This window comes from Mauremys reevesii, linkage group 8 (genome assembly GCF_016161935.1).
Source record: "Mauremys reevesii isolate NIE-2019 linkage group 8, ASM1616193v1, whole genome shotgun sequence".
In the NCBI taxonomy this organism is placed as follows: domain Eukaryota; kingdom Metazoa; phylum Chordata; order Testudines; family Geoemydidae; genus Mauremys; species Mauremys reevesii.
In genome coordinates this window covers 109,034,375-109,055,468 of record NC_052630.1, presented here as the reverse complement: position 1 = coordinate 109,055,468, position 21,094 = coordinate 109,034,375, and the positions used below count along the sequence as shown (strand labels likewise).

General features: G+C 47.7%; 1 protein-coding gene across 3 annotated transcripts; it reads right to left on the bottom strand.

Annotated features, from left to right (window-relative positions):
• Positions 1–637: 637 nt before the first annotated feature.
• On the bottom strand, positions 638–21,091 carry PIF1 (PIF1 5'-to-3' DNA helicase). 3 transcript variants are annotated; one of them, XM_039486530.1, is made up of 12 exons: positions 20,205–21,091; positions 17,173–17,302; positions 12,536–12,661; positions 12,248–12,401; positions 10,293–10,407; positions 10,110–10,216; positions 8,935–9,074; positions 7,041–7,111; positions 5,926–6,013; positions 4,855–5,000; positions 1,652–1,843; positions 638–1,299 (listed from the first exon to the last, which is right to left on the bottom strand). In XM_039486530.1, exons 1-12 carry the CDS (start codon positions 20,790–20,792, stop codon positions 1,243–1,245), a joined length of 1,914 nt encoding a protein of 637 aa, XP_039342464.1. In that variant the 5' UTR covers positions 20,793–21,091; the 3' UTR covers positions 638–1,242. The 3 variants fall into 3 exon arrangements, with proteins under 3 accessions (XP_039342464.1, XP_039342463.1, XP_039342462.1); XM_039486529.1 differs by having other exon boundaries at positions 7,005–7,111; positions 20,220–21,090; XM_039486528.1 differs by having other exon boundaries at positions 7,005–7,111; positions 20,205–21,089.
• Positions 21,092–21,094: the final 3 nt, after the last annotated feature.

Genomic DNA, 21,094 nt, shown 5'->3' with positions numbered 1-21,094 from the left:
GAACCCTAACCCTGACCCCAACCCTACCCCTCACCCCGACCCCTACCCTAACCCCTCACCCTAGTCCCTACGCACCAAGCAGAACCCTAACCCTACCCCCCTCCCCCAACCCCCCTGTGTACGCCTAGCGGCAGCTCCTCTTTCTTCTTCTAGACCCTACGCGCCGAGCAGAACCCCAACCCCACGCCACCCCACCCTGACCCTACCCCTGACCCCAACCCCTCACCCCTAAAAACACAGGAGAAGGCACCAAATCGGCTCTAACGGCTGGAGCTCCCCTACAGGGCAGCTCTGCACAGGGGCGCCACGCCCCGGACCCCCCTGCGTGCCTAGTGGCAGCTCCTCACTCTTTTTGACACTGTACAGTCTCACTGCAAACACTTACTGGAGTGCATTGCTCCCTATGGTGAAGTCTGTCTCAGAGTTGGACTTCAGCTTGACATGGTGCAGTGAGCCCAGGAGAGAAATAGGGGTTTCTGGAGCCTGTAAGCTCAGCCTTGGAGTCCCTGAGCCTGCCTTTGTAGAAAATGGTGGATCCTTGGGGTCCAGTAAACTAAGGAAATACTCCTAGGAAACTGAAGGCTGGGTAATACCCATAATCCCCTCTACCCCAACTTCTAGTACTTGCTATAACAGATTGCAGTAGGTACATCCTTTTATTGTCATAAAGTACCAGCAAAATTAAGAGGACAGTTTATAACTCCACATAATTTCACCCAGCAGTAAAACTAGTGAACCCTCTCTACATCAACTGGTGACACAGATAGTATACAATGGCTCTAAAGCCAAGGTGCACCTTACTTGACCTGCAGCATGACATCCTGATTGTTAGCACTTCTTCAGGTGGAGACAGCATACTTGTAGCACCAGCATTTCAATTGCTCTTCAGTACCCTTTCTGTGTGATGACAGCCACAGCTAGTAGGCTCCAGTTCAGGGGAAGAAGTGAGAGAGCCACATCTCATTTCTCCTCCAGGTTGCCAAGGACAAGTCCCACATTTCCTGATGTATGCATACTTGTGTAGAGGGGCCAGGGTGTGAGGCTATCCTCAACCCTAAACCAACAGGACATAAGCAGAGGTAGAATTTCCCCCCAAAAGTTAACTGCCTGAACATCTAGTGTTTTCACAGTGGGCAGATGTGCCCTTTGAGCCAATGAAGCAAAATTTCACCAGTGGTATAAGATGTACACAACAGCTGGGCTGCTGAAACCAGAACAGTCTGCTTGTGCCTCATGGTATCCTCAGCTACATTTCCAATTCTCCTTCCCCTCTGCTTCAGTGCATCTGTGTAGAGAAGCCTAGGGGAAAAACAAAGATTTTCAGTGAATCATTTCTCATTTAGTCCTTCTATGGAAAGGGGAAGGATTGGGCCTAGGGAACTCTCACCTCCATTCTATGCAGTGGATCAGTTAGTGGGCTGTAATCTGAATACGACTCATCATAGACTAAACATGCTTCTTTCATCCATAGTGCTAAACATCCTTCTTCTATCACATGCTTCCCCTGTCTATTCTTTCCTGCCTTGCCCCAATCCTGTCCCTCCCATCACTACCTGCTGCTCCTCTGCTTTTTGGAGGGACTGTTCAGATTCTGAGTTTCAGTGCCTGTCCCTCCTTGTGACAGGCTGAGATGCTCAGTTGCTGAATTTACCTGAAATAGAAGTTGTTCTTTCTGTAAGTGACTGTAGAACTGTAGCACGTACGGATTGGCTCTCACAACGTTGGGATCAAAATCCAAAACCCGGAGGCCCTCAAGGCTACGGGCTCGGGAAAGGGCTACATAAGCCTGACCACTTTCAAAGACACGAGACAGAGAGATCTCCACACAGTCTAATGACATGCCCTAGTGCATGAAAGACACAGGTAAAAGCAAGTGAGCTCGCAACACAAAAGCCATCCCACACATCACCCCCATCCCCAATATCGTGAAGAACCGTTGTATGAGTGTCAGGAAAATGCTGCTCCTATTAATATCTAGCCCTTTCCAATGCAAAGGGAACTTCTCTATGAACTTAGCAGGAAGTAGATCAATGGGGTTGAAAAAGGATTTCCTGGGGACATTTTGGTGAAACGGAGCAGGATTGTCCTTAGTCCCTCTTCTAACTACTTCTTAGACTTCTACAGAGAATTCTGGTCTCCCATGGCTAAGAAAGATTAATTCAAACTGGAACAGGTGTAGAGAAGGGTAACTAGGATGATCAGAGGAATAGAGAACCTACCTTATGAGATGAGATTTAAAGAGCTTGGCATGTTTAGCCTAACAAAATGAAGGCTATGGGGAGATAACATTATCCTTCTGATGTACTTAGAGAGAGCAAACAGAGAGGGGGAGAAGTTAAGGGTTAATGCTGGCATAAGAATGGTGTGACCCTACACACTGACTATTGGAATAATCTTTGAACACAATAGGCTTTGTGAGGTATGTTGAACACAATAGGCTTTGTGAGGTATGTGGCAAATTGCCGGTACTGTTATGCTGGGTCTTGCGCTCTCTCTTCATTGCGGAAGGTTCAGGGCACCATTGCTTGCCTCTGAACCGGTATTTTTAAATTACCCCACTAGTGTCCTTGAGGAGTGGAGTGGAGAAGGAGGGACCTGGGCCCGCCCTCTTCTCCAGGTCCCAACTCAGGGGCCCTGAGGTTAGTGGTGAACCACTTGTACTGGTGGTTCCTTCCCCTGGGTTACTTCCTTCTCCTGCCCTTCAGCTTGTGCAGGGGCTTCTTGCCTTCCTTCTACACAAGCCAGGTGCCCCTTACCTAGGGTTTTTGGACTTCTCAGCCCACCACAGCACTCTTCCAAACTTTCCTTTTGTCTCTCTTCAAAACTGTTCTCTGCTTCAACTCCTTCAAACCGCTCTCTGCTCCAACCAAACCTTCCTGCTCCAACAACCCACACTGTCTGACCTGAAGCAGGGGTTTATATCATGTGACTCACTGCTGGTACTCTAATTGGCTTCAGGTGCTCTAGTTAATTTATAGCAAACCTTCCACCCCTTGCAGGGAATAAGGCTCCCTGCTAACACTCTCCTGCTGCCCTCTGGCCATGCTGTATCACAGGTATCATTTGAAAACTAATAATTTGCTAGTCAATAATATCATGGTGAAATGTACGCAGCAATATTGTTTGTGAAGTTATGAATTATCCCTATATGATGATGTTAGCACATGTTCAAAACCAGACAACAGTACCTAGACAAAAGTTGTTAAACAAGTTATCCTAAATAAAGGAAACTGAGGTTACTCACCTTGAACTGTATATGTGGGGTCCCTATTTGTATTCCACTGAGGATTTTATGCATGCGCCTGGAGCCAGAGCTTTTGTAAGTAGTACTGTTTGGTGGTCCATGCATGGTGTGACGAAGTGGGACTGTTCGTACTGGGGGCTGGGAATGCTGGGTGCAGGCCTCTAAGTATCTAGCAAAGCAGAAGGCCAAATGCCTGACACTCTGTCTCCTAGCAACTGATGGCCGGGCCCCTCCCTGCAAAGGTGCAACTAAAGGTGTTGGAGACAAAGGGGTCAGGTGACCTCCTGGCCCGGGAAAGAAGCTGAGCAGAGAGGAGGGGCCGGAGGGGGTTGGGCAGACTGGAGTTGGCTGGGAAAAGAGGGGAAGCAGAGAGAGAGGGCTCTGATCCCCGATGGGGGTTATGGGGCCCCAAGATGGACCTAACAGGGGGGATCCTGTTATCTGTGCCTGCAAGACCTGTGTTGGACTGTATTCCTGTCGTCTACATAAACCTTCTGATTTACTGGCTGGCTGAGAGTCCTGGTGAATCGGCAGGGAGCCCGGGGGTGCAGGGCCTGACTCCCCTACACTCCGTGACACACACACCCTGCACTGCCTCATGGTTTTGTTCAAGGCACTAAAGTGTGTGGCGGGCTGCCGGCGTCTCCAGTTCCTTCTCCACTGCAGACCTATCCGATCTGCAGCAGAGGGGGAAGTAGGGTGGGCAGTGTAACACAGATAGGGACCACACATCTAAAAGACTCTCCAGTTACAGGTAAGTAACCTTGTTTTCTTGTTAGAGTGATAGCAAGAGTTTCTTGAATTTTAGCATAGTGGACCAGGAATAACAGTCACAGGGGCTTAGCAGTGCCTGGTGGTTGGAGATCCTCAACTGAAGGCCCCCCCCCCCCCCCCGTTCAAGTATATTTTCCTCCAACAGGTCCATTTTCCTGGCTTCCTTTGCCTTAAGCGGAGGGTCCTTGCTGCCCTTATCTTTCCTGCTCATTAGCAGCAGGTGCCTATCTACCACACTATGAGGGCACTCCAGGGGGCACCAGAGCTGACCCGACGGATACCACTAGGGAAAAAACTTTCAGCAATTTGCTTATGTTTTAGACTTTTAGATGTAGGTTTTCACTTTTATTTGCTTTATTTGCATTTTTAACTCTCATATTTGAATTCACTTCATCTTCTTTTGTTAATAAACTTGTTTTATTTTTAACCTAAACCAATCCAGTGCTCTGTTTAAACTGAACCATTTGATAACTCCAGTTAAAGTAACAAACTGTTGAATACATGCCTACAGAGTGAAAAAGAAAGATGGTTTAACTCTAAGACACTGAGTAATGTTTTCAGGCCTGTTGGCTGCTGCTCCAGAACCGTGAATGGTAGTACCCTTTGAACCAACATACCTTAACCAAGGCAAAGGGAGGAAGAGGAGGCAGTTTCCTTCCTCCCTGTCATCAGCAGTGCAAGCATCCTTAGGCATCCCTACCCCCAAAACCTCCACTTCCCCCAACCCACACAGGTGCCCTGAGGCTCCCCTCTCCCGCTGCCAGTGGCACAAGCACCCTAAGAACATAAAGGTAAAGGAGAATACTTTTCGTGGCAGTCTCTATAAAAGCACTAACCTGGCTCTTGTGGATGGATATGGCCCATGCCAATTTTAGAGGCAACTGTTGACGACTCAGATAAATTCCAGATGGACCTTTGAAGACCCATCGCTCCAGCTTGATTACCTCTGTGACCCCACAAAGAAACCTCACTCTGGGCAGTCCTGGGAGAGAGAAGAGCAGGTCAGAATAAGGAATGTCTCTCTGATACCAGCATTCCCAGGAAGCAGGAGCCTAAAATTGCCCTTTTCCCATCCCTTCCCATTTCAGACCAACTCTTCCATGGGCCTTGGGGCTCTATTTATAAAAGCATAACTCAGTTCTGCTGTTCCTCTAGCACAGTGGTTCTTGCTGGAGGGTGTGGGGGGAAATAGTTCAGTGGTTTGAGCATTGGCCTATTAAGGATTGAACTCACAACCCTGGGTTTGAGGGGGCCATTTAGGGATCGGAGACAAAAATCTATCTGGGGATTGGTCCTGATTTGAGCAGGGGGTTGGACTAGATGACCTCCTGAGGTCCCTTCCAACCCTGATATTCTATGATGCTATGACCCTGTAAAGCATTCAGAGAAGGCCCCCTTAAGTAGGAGAATGAACAGAACTATTTACCAGGCCAGAAACAGAGCAGAGAAAACATGAAATAGTGGGTGGAGGGTTGGAACACTGCATTGCTGAAAAGCTACATTTGTTCTTGCTATTGGAAAGATGTACTGCTGCAAGGAGAGAGCATGAGTGCACATGGTCAGAAATCAGGTGAGAACAAGCATGCAGAGCCAGAAAATGATGAAATACACAGAGCAAACCTTTAAAGCAGCTATACCTGGGAGCTTGGCCTGATCCTTGGTTCTCACAGGTAGAGAGAACTTGATGTTGCAGAAATGATTACTCTCCCACCCAGGAATTGCAGTAGGACTAGCAGCAGCCACTGGCAAACAGTCATAAGCACATCATATAGGGTTGCCAACCCTCCAGAATTGTCATGGAGTCTCCAGAAATTAAAGATTAATCTTTAATTACAGATGTCGTCATGGGATGAAGTCTCCCAGAATATATCCAACCCAAACTGGCCACCTTAACATTATATACTCACCCTTCCCTTCAGTTTCAAATTCAACCACAACCCCTCTTGCCCCATTCACCAGACCCCGGGACACATCCAGGTTCTTAGTAAGAATCACCTAAAATGGAAAGGAAAGATGGATAGATTTGTTTGGTGCCCCTGCCTCACAGCCCTATTCATTCACCTGTCTTGCCCCAGTTCTGCTCCTACATCACAGGCTTCAGAATAATTGGCTGATACTGTTAATGCTTCTGTAGGACCTAGCAACAGTAGATGGAATCACTTCACAGTGAAGCCATCCCAGAGCTCCTCCCTCCCCAGGGCTCTCAGGTGTTGAGCCTCACAGGGCACAGATCTCATCACCCCTTTACTCTGTGTGAAATTGCTCTGGGAAGATTGTGAATTAGTTCTGTCTACAACCGAAGTCACATATTAGTGACACTTGGATCTCTGAGAAGATTTCTCCACACACTCCAGCAGCTTACAGGGACTTTAAAGAGACTGAAAGTGGCCAGGGAACAATTCTCCAATCCAGACAGCGTTGGGCCATTGTAAGCAGACCTATGGTGCCCCTCACCCCCAAACCCTGGTGTACAGGGTGTACTGGTGATGGGAGGCCAGAGCCTTAGCACATGGTGCTGCAGGGATTCCAAGCTGTGCCACAGTCCATAAGAAGCGTAGCTCTAATTTATGCTGGGAGCTGAGCAGCCTAGAATCCAGGCAGCACAAAAGTGGCTTTACGCTTACTTTTCCTCCAGTCCCCACCCCATCTGTACTTAGTGTGATTCTGTGCTGTGCATCCAAAGTCTCTTTTTCATTGGACGCAGAGGAAGCAGTCACCTTGGTCAATCAGTCTTCAAGCAGAGATTGAGACTTTGAATTTAAACCAAGTGACTTTCATCCACCTGGATCAGACTGCAGAAAAGGTGAAGGACATCTTATAAATTAATGTAATAGACTGTTTAGAACAGCCTGGCGTTTGAGGGGTGCTTCCATTTCACACCCAGTCCACATCCCTGTGCTGTTATCCTTAACTCTTTCCCCAAATACTGACTCTAATCCTTCTGTTCTGTTGGCCATTACTCCCCATAGAATATGCATATGCTCACCTGGGCTCCAGGTTTCAACTGAATACAGTGACTTACTGGACACTGAGCATCAATTGCTTTGACTAGCATGGGATCGCTATCCACAGCCTCATAGGAGTGCAGTTCTCCTGGTGAGGAAGGAAGCAATACAAACATGGGCTTAATATCAGAATGATGACACAACAAGTCCCTAAATATGGGGAAGACTTGGCACTACTCCACACAGCAGGTTTCTCCAGACTGAGCCAGAAGGGTTCTTAGTTTCCATTCTGAACTCAGTCCCAGAAATCCTGCTCTCCACATAACTCTTGTATACCCTAGAAAGGATCTCTTCCAGTAGCTTCCAAGAACAGAAACCCCCTGGTGGCTCTCTTACCACCTGCTCCAATTTACACCTTCCAGAGATTGTGGATCTGAAGGTATGTCTATACTGGAATGTAAGCCCAGGCTTAGTGGGACTCAAGTCAGTTGACCCATGTTAGGGAACCCTGGGCTGGAGCATCTACATTGTATTTTAACCCTTTGTTAAGATTTTTCTAACCCATGCTTGAATCTGGCATGAACACTGCAGACCCAAGTCAATGTAATCACATCCCAGAGTCCCTTGTGCTCTATTCCCCCACCCACAAAATAGTGTGTCCGCTCTAGCCCCAGGACCGTGGTGTACTGTGAGAAAACTTTACTGCCTGCCTTGCATGTTACAGGAAGGCAGAACAGCCCACCAACCTAGCCTGCTGAGCAGTCATTTTTGGTCCGCTACTGGAGCCACAACATGGAGAAGGCACCTTTTGAGTAACTTTTCTTGCTTGCACTTTCACTTCTGTTTCAGGAAAGTGACAGAACAGTCATGAGGCTCTGGTGGATGTTTCGGCACGGTTTTATGTCCCACAAAAAGGTCTATTTTTAATAGTGTAGATTGCAGATTACTGGGATAGAGAGGACTAAGGAAGTTATCCCATGGAACTATGGGATACTTCTGGCTGATTCCTGGGACCCAAGTCAAGTGGGGCTTAACTGGAGCTTGCACCCTCCAGCCAAGCAGTATTCTGGGATGCTGGGTCTGAGCCCTCGGTTAGTGCAATTACAGTGTAGATGCAAGTGGGGGTGAGAGGACTTGATCCTGGGGTCAAGCATGGATTTATGTTGCAGCACAGACGTGCCCTGAGAGGCCAGGCACTGAGCAGTCAGACTCCAATTACAGCTTTAAGAGTGTGACCACCTCTTCTTGCTCTGCTTCCCTCTCACAAACAAAGCAACCATGAAAGGAAATTTAGCATAGAGAGGCTTTGGAGTCGGCAGTTTCTGCTCCAAGATGAAGCAGTTTCTATAACAGACCTGCATGTCCCAGGAGTCTCCAGCTTGTAGACCCCCATTCCAGCACCCACCTCCCTGATAAGTCTCTGGCTTCAGGACAGTTGCTAGAATAATGGCAGACCCTCTTCCCTTTTATGCCTTTGCCAATGGATGAATGCAAGACCACCCAGAGACAGCCAGGGGAGACTCTCTGGGCAAGAAACACTTAACTAGCAGTGAAACAGAAGCAGCAGACTGTGCACTAGCACCTCCTTAGAAGAGCCAGGCCTGCATGAGGTATTGGATAGGAGGGGAGACTAGGAATGGGGGAAATTAATGAATTGAGGGGCTGGAATGGGTCTATAGCTGGTTAGAGTGAAATATGAAGGTGTGTAATAGGACATTTGTTAGGCATAGTTTATGCAAATTTTACATAGTATAGATTACCACCTGTATGAATTTTTTTTTTTTTTTTTTTTTTTTTTAACTCTAGGCAGGTCTGACCCTACAATAACCCCTCATATCCACAATGCCAGCTGGAAGAGGTTGCAACAAGAGCAGCTTGAGCTCCACAATGCCAGTTCTCCGTTACTAATTATCTACAGTGTCCTCTCCTCCTGCTGAAATTAACAGCTCTTTTCTCCCCCAGGGTGTTTACCTGGTAACTGTTGCAACTTTCTCTCATTTGTTAGTTCCACATCATCCTTGTGGGTGCAGAGACGAGTTGCAAGGATCCCATCTCTCTCAACCCTGTTGGTAGCTGTTTGCAGCAGCTGCCTGGTGACTTCATCTGTGCACCTGGTGGAGATTGGGGGAAAAATAAGTACCATAATAGTATAACAAAAGAATAAAAAAAGTTTAAAGTCTCCAACAGGAAATGTCAGGTGAGAAATGCCAAGAATAGTGATATCTATTGTACATCTTGGGCAAACACCACAGGGTAGGAAGTTGAGTTATTTCAACTTGTTCATACAAGCCCTGCTCTCCACACACCCAGTGGCCTTATCTATCCTACTAAGGTTTTAAGGTCTCCCACCACTGCTCTAATGGAGTTTCTCTGGGACTAGTCATAGTGGGAGCACAAATGTAAACAGGCCATTACATTTAAGCCCCTGTATTGTTCCAGACCTGTGCTGACTGCTAGATCTACTCTGTTGCCCTTATCAAACTTGCTGCACTGATGTAACAATAAGAGATTGATAACATTGTTAGTTACCAGTGTCATTGAAAGCATCCATATGGGATTTCATGAGAGATCACCAACACTTGTTACCCCTTGGATGATTTATTCACAAGGTGGATGCATGTGATAAGCACATTCTTGTCCCCTCCACCCCATCTCCTCGCCATTTCCTAATGCCCATGGTTGCCACCTGCTAGAGCAGCTCATCACCCACACAACCTTATACAGAGACAGGGAAGGACAATTCCAGGTGTAGGGTTAGATTCCAAGGAATTGAACATCAGGTTTAATTTGTTAATTTTATACCAGCATTGCCATATTGTTCATATGTCTCAAGACCATTAGATCCATCAACAATCAGCACGGCAAGTAAAATGAACACCTTCGAGCAGAGACTATGAGTGATACCATTGAGCAGGATGCCTGCATTGTGATTACTGCTTTCATTAGTTGTAGGAGGAGTTGAGAAGCTGTGGGGCTTGGGAGTGGGTGAGGCAAAGATGTGTCCAGGCCCCTTAACAGCCATCTACACAGCTATACTACCTTTAGATGATGTTGGAGAGGTAGCCAAGTGACACCCCCCTGCACTAGGCCATCTATGGGAAGTGGGGGTAAGTAGGGGAGGGAGGAGGAAAGAGGTTCCTCCTTACCTGCCCAGGCGGATTGTACGCAGGAGTGAGATGAAGCTCTTTTCAGTCTGTCTCCGCACTTCTGTCAGCTCCATGTTCACATGGATGCATTTCCTCCAGCTCTCTGCCTGTGAATAAGTTGTTAATTCATTAGGCGACAGCCACAAACAAAGTCTGAAGTAGTGGGGAGGGATGGCTTCACACCTGGAAGCAGAACTTGGTTTCCTCATTGCCTTTGCTGACTGGTGGCAGTTGTAAGAAGTCCCCACAGATGATCAGCTGTATTCCTCCAAATGGGTCATCCCGTTTCCTGACAGCTCTGTAAGGGGAATGATAATTTAATATTTTCATTAATGACCTTGGCATGAAAAGTAGGAGTAGTCTAATTAAATCTGCTGATGACAAAAAGTTGGGAGTTCTCATCAATACAGAGGATGTGTCAAGAACAAGCCATACCAAACCAGCCTAATGTACTTTTGACAGGTTTACTGGCCTAGTGTATGTGGGGAAGTTGCATACATGATATTTGATGTTAGTAAGGCTTTTGGCACATCCCCACATGACATTGTCATAAGCTAACTAGGGAAATGTGGTCTAGATAAAATTACTATAAGGCAGGTGCAAAACGTATTGAAAGTCCTTACTGTAAGAGTAGTTATCAATAATTCACCATCAAACTGGGTGGATCTATCTGGGGGACTCCCACAGGAGTCTTTCCAGGATCCAATACTGCTCAATATTTTCATTAATGACTTAGGTGCTGGAATGGAGAGTATGCTTACATACAGGGGTGAAAGTAATATTAAACATTTACTGGTACGGGGGCCAGGCTCTGGATGGAAGAGGCAAGGCTAGAGGGTCAGCCTCCCCCAGCCAGCCCATCCGCACTACGTGGCCTGTGCCATCTGGGGCTTCAGCAGCAATTGACAAGGGCCCAGGGCTACTGCCGCAGCGGCTGGACCCTGGGCCTCTTTCAATCACCGGCCCTGGGACAGCTGCCCCTTTTGCCCCCCCCCACCGCCCCCTGCTGACTGGGAAAGGGGCACTGATGCTGAAGCGCTGCTGCGGCAGCACTTTTCTTTAACATCAGCTGCATATGAGCCAGCAACAGCTTCTTACCAGTATGCTGTACCAGCCCACTTTCACCCCTGCTTACATATAATATACAATTTGTGAATGACATCAAGCTGAAAGAGGTTGCTAACGCTTTGGCGGACAGGATTAGAATTCAAAATGACATTGAAAAATTGGAGGATTGGTCTGAAATCAACACTGAAGACAATAAAGAAGTGCAAAATACTACGAGGAAGGAAAAAAAATCAAATACACATCTACAAAATGTAGAATAACTGGCTAGATGGTTGTACTGCTGAGAAGGATGTGGAGGTTAAAGTGGATCATAAATTGAATAGAAGTCAACAATGTGATGCAATTGTGAAAAAGGATAATTTAATTCTGGGGTGTATTAAGAGGAGTGTTGTATGTAAGACATGAAAGGTAATTGTCCTGCTCTACTTGTGACTGTTAAGGCTTCAGTTGGAGGCCTCAGTACAGTTTTGGGAGTCACATGTTAAGATGGAGAAAAATTGGAGAGAGCCCAGAAAAGAGCAACAAAAATAATAAAAGGTTTAGAAAATCTGATCTATGAGGAAAGTTTAAAAAATCTGGGCAAATTTAGTTTTGAGAAATAAAGACTGAGGCGGGACCTGATAACAGACTTCAAATATGACAAAGAGCTGCCATAAAGAGGATTGCATTCAATTGTTCTCCATGTCCATTGAAGGTAGGACAAGGAGTAATCAATTTAATCTGCAGCAAAGAGATTTAGATTAGATATTAAGAAAATCTTTAACTAGAACGATATTTAAGTACTGAATTAGGCTTTCAAGGAAGGTTGTGGAATTTCCTTCCTTTTAAGAACAGGTTGGACAAACACCTGTCAGGGATGGTCTCTGCCTATGTGGTCCTGTCTCAGGGCAGGGTGGTTGGACTATATGACCTCTTGAGGTCCCTTTCTATGATTCTATAATCCAGAGCCTCCCAGCTACTCTAGCCATTAGCAACCTTACCTCTCAATACAGCAACAGATGGGAGAAGGCAATCTATGATCCAGGGAACTTTATCGGAGTTATAAGGACTCTTTGCTGCATGACCCTCACCTGGCTACTGCCTCCAGCTTATCAAAAAACTTGCCCTCCACCATCGAAATCTCATCAATAATTAAGTGTTGGCAGCTTAACCAATGCTGACGCACTCCAGTTCTTTGAGCCAACTCAATACACTGATCTAGCGGAGCTTTCCCAGAACCAATACCTAATGAAAGAAGAGAACAGATTAAGTATCATCTTTACCAGGATGCCAAGAGTTCCCAGGTCCTTTCCACTCTCATCTTCCCCAGAGCATAGCAAGCCAGGGAAGGTTCTCAAGCAGAAAGTTATCTTCCTTACCTGCAAAGGCATGGAGCGTGGTGCCACCAACATGACAAGCTGCCACTCCTGTGCTGGCTGTAGCATAGGTGCTCTTTGGGGGGAGCGAACCCACAATCTTTTTCAGCAGATATGACTTCCCAGTCCCTTTTAGAAGAGTATAAAAGTTTTCAGAAAGAGGCTTTCCCCTGACACCAGTAGAGAGAGATCCCCAAAACACATGCAGTTAGAATTCCAGTTCCAAATTCCTCCTAATACCACCCTCCATTCTGCTCATTCAAAACCTCACATGTCCGAAAACACTAGGAACAAAAGAAATAACACTCAAGTAGTTGAAAAGCCAACCTTGTCAGGAAAGGGTTGGCTTTGTTTGACCATTTAGATAAGATGGAGTTTAGGGGATATTTGGCCCCTCCCATTTAGGGTGCAATAAACTCCCCACACTGGAACCCAGTCATGGAGGAGAAACCATGGTAGCTATAAGAGTATCTTAGTTAGTGTCATTTATATTGGCAAAAACCTCTCCCCAATATGGATGATTTAAAAGATTTCACTTTTTGCTAAAGTTGAATTGTTCTTTCCCTCATTCCACTTTTTAATGTGCGTCTTTGATTAAAGTTTCTCCCTTATACCAAAAGGGAACTCTGAAGCATCACTAGGCACAGCTACACTTGGACAAAAGGCTTGACCCATTGCACATCTGCACTAAGCATTACAGAGCGTATAGGTTGCAATGGTGCCAATTCCCAGTATTAAAAAAATTATTAATCAAGCCCCCAAAATCATGAGATTACTTTAAAACAAAAAAAGCACATCACTAGATTTTAAAAAATAAGTGAGTTCTCTTAATTGCCTTCTGGTTTAAGAACCTTTAGGCTTCTCATTTGATGCTTTGCTCAGCAACTATGAGAACCAGAAACTTCACTTAAAATTAAATGAGATTCTCACATAATCACGTGACTTCAGGGGCTGGGTATTTAAACAAACCAAACAAAAAACAACAGACTTGTGATTAAAAAAAAAAAAAAAAATCAAACACAATTGGCAACACTGGTGCAAGTAAGATTGTGATGCCTTGCTTTGACAAGCTATAAGACAACAACCCAAAAATCTCTGCTCCCTTACAAGACCATATGGCTTTAATAAAATTTAAAAAAAAAAAAAAAAAAGGGGTGGGTGGGGGAGATGTGAGGTATGAGACGGGCATATTTAAAGACAGGGCCTTAAGCATGAACCTCATCATGCTAAAGAGGTGCTTAGCTATGCCCTCCCCCCCAGGCATCCCTATTACTGTAGGCAGGGGCACATCAGCACACATTAATGAAGACTCAGGTTTCTGTACTACTTTTTGTAGTAATTTTCTTCTGTTGATATTCACCCCCTCTTGTCAACTGTTGGGAATGGGCCACATCCACCCTGACTGAATTGACATCATTAGCACTGACCCCCACTTGGTAAGGCAACTCATCTTTTCATGTGCTGTATATTTATAGCTGCCTACTGTATTTTTCCACTCTGTGCATCTGATGAAGCGGGTTATAGCCCACGAAAGCTTATACCTCAAATAAAATTTGTTACTCTAAGGTACCACAAGGACTCCTCGTTGTTTTAGTCTTACCATGGAGTCACAAACAGTCCCCATGGGCGTTCCAGTCTATCTTACCACCCAGGCAAGATGGACTTAGTGATAGATGGTTACTTTACAAACACACACACACCACAATATTCAGGTTCAGGGCCGGTGCAACCATTTAGGAAACCTAGGCGGTCGCCTAGGCTGCTAGGATTTGGGGGGCGGCATTTTCTTCAGCAGCGACCGCAGTGGCTGGATCTTTGGCCGCCCCAGTCGCTGCCGGCATTTAGGCGGAGGGAACTAGGGCAGGGGAGCGCGGGGAGGGCTGCCTGCAGCAAGTAAGGAGGGGGGGGGGGGGAGAAGAGATGGCACGCAGGGGAACTCCCCGCCCCAGCTCACCCCTACCCCGCCTCCTCCCCGAGCACACTGTGGCTGCTTCACTTCTCCTGCCTCCCAGGCTTGCGGCGCCTAAGCTGATTGGCGCCGCAAGACTGGGAGGCGGGAGAAGTGAAGCAGCCACGGCGTGCTCGGGGAGGAGGCGGGGGCTGAGCTGGGGCGGGGGGGGTGCCTCAGGGCGGAGGGTGGGGAGCGGCACCTCAGGGCGGAGGCCAGGGGACGGTGCAAGGTGGAAGTTTCGCCTAGGGCGCGAAACATCCTTGCACCGGCCCTGTTCAGGTTACCCCCAGTTGCAAAGGACCAGTCACTTATGCCAGGTCAATTTGTGCCTTAGACCTCACACCAAAGACAACGCTTGTATCCAATCGTATAGTAAACTATCTAAGCCTTAAAGATTTATTAATTAAGAAATGAGAGAATTATTGCAAGATTAAAGCAGGAAAACATACACACAAATGAGTTGCAGTCTATGGTTTCAAAAGGTGACAGTTGTAATAATCTGTCAGCTCTGACTGTCTTTTAGGGCTAACGTGGTTTAAAACTGGGCCTCTCTGCTTCTGTTTCATAGTTCTGGGTCCTGTGAGAGTCCAAACAGCAAGACAGATTAAAAATTTTGATTACTTTTATTTCATTCTTCCACAATTCAAACAGATGAGACAAGCCCTTTTGCACATAGCCTCTTCATGGGAGTAGGGGCAATTAAGTATTGTGATGTTTCACAGTGGCCCACTTAGTTTTGATAGGCCTTCTTGATGAGCAGGAGATGATCCCTCCTGACTGGATTCACAATTTAAGCAAACTTTTTTTTTTTTTAAATAGTTCCAAAGCAAAAAATTTCTCACTTATAGAATGTGATATTATGAAATGCTTGCAAATTGCTTCATGCTTTAAACAGTAAACACATTGTTATAAATCCAATACCCATCTTAACCAGACTCGGGTGAAATAGACTGGTTTCTAACAATCAATTTGTCAGTGCTCAGCTTGGGGGTGTGACACTGGCAGACCAGGTGCCAGCTCTTCCCAACACAAAACTGGTGTAGGAAGGGGTGTCACCAATGCTCCTGAATGTGGCCCAGAGTCCCCCCTGGATAAGGCATCCGCCACTACATTTTCTTTCCCCTTGATAGCCACTATTTTTCCATGTCAACTTCCTTTAGAGCTATGTTCCAATGTAATAATCTAGAAATTGGTCCCCTTAGCTCAGTGTAACCATATTATAGGGGAATGATCTGTCAAAACCTTATTATACAAATAAGGTTGAAGTTACTTAATAGACCAAAGAATGGCATCACATTCCTGCTTGGTAACAGCATAGTTCTGTTCAACGGGGGTCAGTTTGTTACTCAATAAGGCAATGGGGGCCTCCTGTTTCCCACCCCAGCCTGCATCAGCACCACACCTAACCCAGTGTTAGAAGCATCAGTGCACAGCACAAATAGGGTTGCCAACTGTCTAATCACACAAAGCCAAACACTCTTTCCCCTCCCCCTGCCCCTTCTGTGAGGCCCCACTCCCGCTTACTCCATCCGTCACTCAGTCTCCTCCACCCTCACTCATTCTCACCAGGCTGGGGCAGGGGGTTGGGATGCAGGCTTTGTGAGGGAGTCTGAGTGCAGGAGGGGCTCAGGGCTGGAGTAGGGGATGAGGGTGCAGGTGCAGGCTCCAGCCAGGCAGCGCTTACCTCAGGCAGCTCCTGGGAAGCATGTCCAGCTCCTAGACTCAGGGGCAGACAGGCGGCTCTGCGCACTGCCCCTGCCTACAGGGACATCCCCTGCAGCTCCCATTGGCTACGGTTCCCAGGCAGCGCTTGGGGCGTGGGCAGCACACAGACCCCCTGGCCACCCCAGCACCTAGGAACTAGAGGGACTTGCCAGCGGTTTCTGGGAGCCACACAAAGCCAGGGCAGGTAAGGAGCCTGCCTTAGCCCCATGGCGCTGCTGACCAGACTTTTAGGGGCCTAAAATCTCCCAGATTGACCTCAGTAGCCACTGGGAGATCAAGGCCCAATCCGAGGATTGGCAGCCCAAAGCACAAAAGGGTTTGCTGAAACCGGGTCTGACTAAAACAGGTTCTTTAGACAAAGCCTCTTTTATGTCCTGGATGCTTTTCTAACAGACTTCTGATCATACCACCTGATCCGTTTTCCCCTTTTTCGTAAGGGCTGTTTTGTGGGAGGCCACTGTGTTGCTAAACCCCTTTACAAGCCTCCAGTAATAACTGACCAGATCAATAAAGGATTGGAGCTGCTTCCTGGTTTGTGAGTCAGGCAGACTTCAAATGGCTTCTACTTTTAAAGGGCCAGAGCAAACAAATCCACTGCGCATCCTGTGTTGGATTAGACTTTTTTCCCAGAAAAAAGTCGTCATTAGTGCTATCACCAGTGTAGCACCACTGTTGATAGCACTAATAGAGATGGGGGAAGAGGGCATTTTAATCACCGAGTAGATTTAAACTGACATTAATAAAGTGACAGAAGCTGCCAGTGCTTTCACTATATTACAGCTGCACAGGCTCAGATGAACCAGTGGGAGCACGGGTGTGAAACTTTTGCTAAAACTTCAGTGTCGGATAGGCCCAACGTTTTCTTGGAGCTCACAATACCAGACTAAAGCTTTTCAGCCCTAATTTGAGTGCAGTTAGGACATGTGGGGTAACCTTGCTTCACTTCAGCTATGCAGTTTCTCACCAGCACTGCCTGTAAAGAAGACGTTCTTTCCACTCAGCACTGCACTCAGCACAATGGACTGTTCCTGAGAGAGTTTCATCCGTGAATGCATTAGCAGAGATAGCTTCTTTGAGCATTTCATGTCAGCTGCCTGAAAGGAAGAAGTCACTTGTACACTAACCAAATTTTTTTTTTTTTTTTTTTTTTTTTTTTTTTTAAAACAGCAGCACATACTCTGCAGGCCTTATGGACCTTAAAACTTTTGGAGGAAATGTTCTCCCATATACCTTTTCCCCATGGGGATTACAGTGGGAAATAAACTGGTGCTGCTCTACCCAAAATTTCAACTGCTAAAATGATCGTCAGTGAAATAATTGCATTGCAATTTATTTGCACTGTTGGTGTAGCTATGTTGGTTCCAGCATATTAGAGAGACAAGGTGTGGGTATGTTTACACCATGGGATTATTCGATTTAACAGACACCGGTATTTGGAAACAGATTGTATAAAGTCGAGTGCACGCAGCCACACTAAGCACATTGATTCAGCGGTGTGCGTCCATGTACCGAGGCTAGCATCGATTTCCAGAGCTTTGCACTGTGGGTAGCTATCCCATAGTTCCCTGCAGTCTCCCCAGCCCATTGGAATTCTGAGTGGAGAACACAATGCATGATGGGGCAAAAACAGTGTGGTGGGTGATTCTGGGTAAATTTCGTCAGTCAATCCTCCCTCCGTGAAAGCAAAGGCAGACAATAATTTCGTGCCCTTTTCCCTGGATTGCCCTGGCAGACGCCATAGCATGGCAACCCTGGAGCTTGTTCAGCCTTTTTTCACTGTTACTGTATGTCTACTGGATGCTGCTGACAGACGCAGTACTGCAGTGCTACACAGCAGCATCCCCTTGCCTTTGCAAGTTAGCAGAGACGGTTACCAGTCATATTCTACCGTCTGCTGCTGTCATGGGTGCTCCTGGCTGGTCTCGGTGAGGTTGGCCAGGGGCGCATGGACAAAAATGGAAATGACTCCCCAGGTCATTCCCTTCTTTAAGTTTTGTCTAACGGGAGAGTCAGTCCTGCCTAGAATATCAGACAAGTCTATTAAAGAACCAGAGAGGCAAACAGTTGCTCCGGGTCAGAGCCCCAGACATCCCACAGAAATGATGAGCTGCATGCCATTCTAGGGGGTGCCCCTGCAACAACCCCACCCATTGCTTCCCTCCTCCCCCACCCCTCCTAGGCTACCCTGGCTGTTATTCATGCATTCTTTATTACACAAATGGAGGGATAAGAAACATTGACTTTATTGCATCTGCAAGCAGAGATAAAAGTGGGGGCGGGGGGGGGGGGGGAAGCACAGCCTTCAGCTACTATGATATTCCAGGCAGGACTGAATCTCCAGGAGACAAAGCTTAAAGAAGGGAATGACCGGGAGTCATTCCCATTTTTGCCGAGGCGCCCCCGGCCGACCTCGCCAAAGCCAGCCAGGAGCACTCATGGGATGATGATGACGGATACCAGTCATATTGTACCGTCTGCCATCAGAAAGGGAAGGGAAAGCTGCTGTGTAGCGCTGCAGCACCGCGTCTGCCAGCAGCATCCAGTAGACATACGGTGACATTGAAAAGAGGCGAGAAATGATTTTTTTCCCTTTTCTTTCACCGGGGCGACGACATATACCCTGAACCACCCACAACAATGTTTTTGACCCTTCAGGCATTGGAAGCTCAGCCAAGAATGCAAATGGTTTTCGGAGAGTGCGGGAACTGTGGGATAGCTAGAGTCCTCAGTCCCCCCTCCCTCCGTGAGCGTCCATTTGATTCTTTGGCTTTCTGTTACGCTTGTGTCAGCTCCTTAAGTTTCACGCAGCTCTGAGAGTCCCTGTTGTGGCCTCTGTCTATCATAGCCTTGGAGATTTTTTCAAATGCTTTGGCATTTTGTCTTTTGGAACGGAGTTCTGATAGAACAGATTCATCTCCCCATACAGAGATCAGCTTCAGTATCTCCCGTACGGTCCATGCTGGAGCTCTTTTTTGATTCTGGGACTGCATGGTCACCTGTGCTGATGGGTGCTCCACGCTGGGCAAACAGGAAACAAAATTCAAAAGTTCCTGGGGCTTTTCCTGTCTACCTGGCCAGTGCATCCGGGTTCAGATTGCTGTCCAGAGCAGTCACAATGGTGCACTGTGGGATAGCGCCCGGAGGCCAATACCATCACATTGCAGCCACGCTAACCCTAATCCGAAATGGCAATACCGATTTCAGCGCTACTCCTCTCGTCGGGGAGGAGTACAGATATCAGTATTAAGAGCCCTTTATATTGATATAAAGGGCTTCGTTGCGTAAACGGGTGCAGGGTTAATGTGATTTAATGCTGCTAAATTCGATATAAACTTGTAGTGTAGACCAGGCCTGAATGAGGTAATACCTTTTATTGGACCAACTTCTGGTGGTGAGAGAGACCACAAGAGCAGCTCTGTAACTCAAAAGCTTGTCTTTCACCAGCTGAAAGTTGGTCCAATAAAAGATATTATCTTTTGCAATGTATTGTCATTGTTAGTGTTCAGAGTCAGTGTTATTTACATGAAATGGAACAATTGACTTCTATCAGATACTGTCTAGATCAGGAAAATATTTAGCAATTTCATTGGTTAACACTTTACATACATTTTTAACCATCCCTTTGGATGGCCCTTTCCATTGAACACACCCAGCTAACGTTTTTTAAACACCACTGTCTTTTTCTATTCTACTTAGTTCCTTGTGCTTAAAAGCACGTTAATTAACACGTATTAGTCAATGTATTTGCTAGACACCCCCTATTTTTCTAGTCTAGATAATGGCCTCCGATCTACTGATGCAGGCTGTATGCAGAGTGAGCAGCGCCCAGCACTCCAGGCTTTCTTTCTTTGCACACAGTATTTAAGATGTGGGCACACCACTGAGCCACAAAGGATCTCCTCCGCTGCCCAAACCATGAGAGCACTCAGCAATTCCCCCTCCCGCAAGTCTCCTACCTAAGCCATACCCCAAAGCGGTCTTCCACCCCCTACCTACCTGGGGATCTCTTACATCGCTTGCTTCAGCCGATTCTGTCCTGGCTCTTTTCCGCCACTTGCTCCACAGACCGCTGTTCCCTCGGTCTCTCGGGGCCTGCCCTTTCACAGGCGTCGCCTCGCAGCTCGCGTGGGCCCGCTGATCGCACACCTGCTGCACGTCCCGGGCCTGAACTGGGCTGATGGTGTCGAAGGTCCGCGGAAGACTGCACAGCAGCCGCGCCCGCTCCGTGATGGTCTTCGCTCCCTTTCCCGCCGCCTCGTGCTTGATGCGCAGCAGCCGGAGGAAGCGCCCGAGGCTGTCGGGGGGGCAGTTAGCGATCAGCAGCTGCACTTGCGCGGGGCCCAGCTGCAGGCTGCTTTTCCCGTCGCGCACGAAGCGCGTGAAGAGCCGCACCTCCCCGCGCAGCGCGAAGCTCTGCGGCGCGCTGCCGTTGCTCACTTGCAGCACCAGCTCCCGCAGCTCGTTCCGGCCCAGGGCTAGGGAGGCGTCGCGGATCACCTGGCGCTTCGGCGCCTGGCCGCTCGGGCTCAGGCGCTCGATAGTGACACTGCAGCGGATCCGAGCGTCCAGCTCCGCGCCCTGCATCGTCTCCCAGCGCTCAGCCCGGCCGGAGACCGGCGTCCGCCCTGCCCAGGTGCCCCACCACCACTAGCAGCCCGCGTCCAGCCGCGTCAGCTCCCCCCGCTTGGCCGAGGCGCAGCGACAGACGAGGCCCCGGGTCAGTCTCCTTCCGAGCCAGGGGCAGCAATGCTGGCGCGGCGGGGCTGCCAAGCGCTGGCGGAGGATCGGGACCCGGCACAGCGGGGGGTCCCGGCTCTGGCCAGCGAATCTTGAGTCTCCTCTGCGCTGGGGACTCAAGCAGCCTCTATACGCTGCAGACGGAGATT

What these genes read in the sequence shown, in the direction of transcription:
- PIF1 (XM_039486528.1), bottom strand. Translation starts at nt 20,792, where the DNA reads ATGCAGGGCGCGGAGCTGGACGCTCGGATCCGCTGCAGTGTCACTATC. An exon ending in TATCCATCCACAAGAGCCAG is followed by an intron (nt 1,844 to 4,854) that starts GTTAGTGCTTTT and finishes TTCATGCACTAG; the next exon opens with GGCATGTCATTAGACTGTGT. An exon ending in AAGAACAACTTCTATTTCAG is followed by an intron (nt 1,300 to 1,651) that starts GTAAATTCAGCA and finishes TTTTTCCCCTAG; the next exon opens with GCTTCTCTACACAGATGCAC.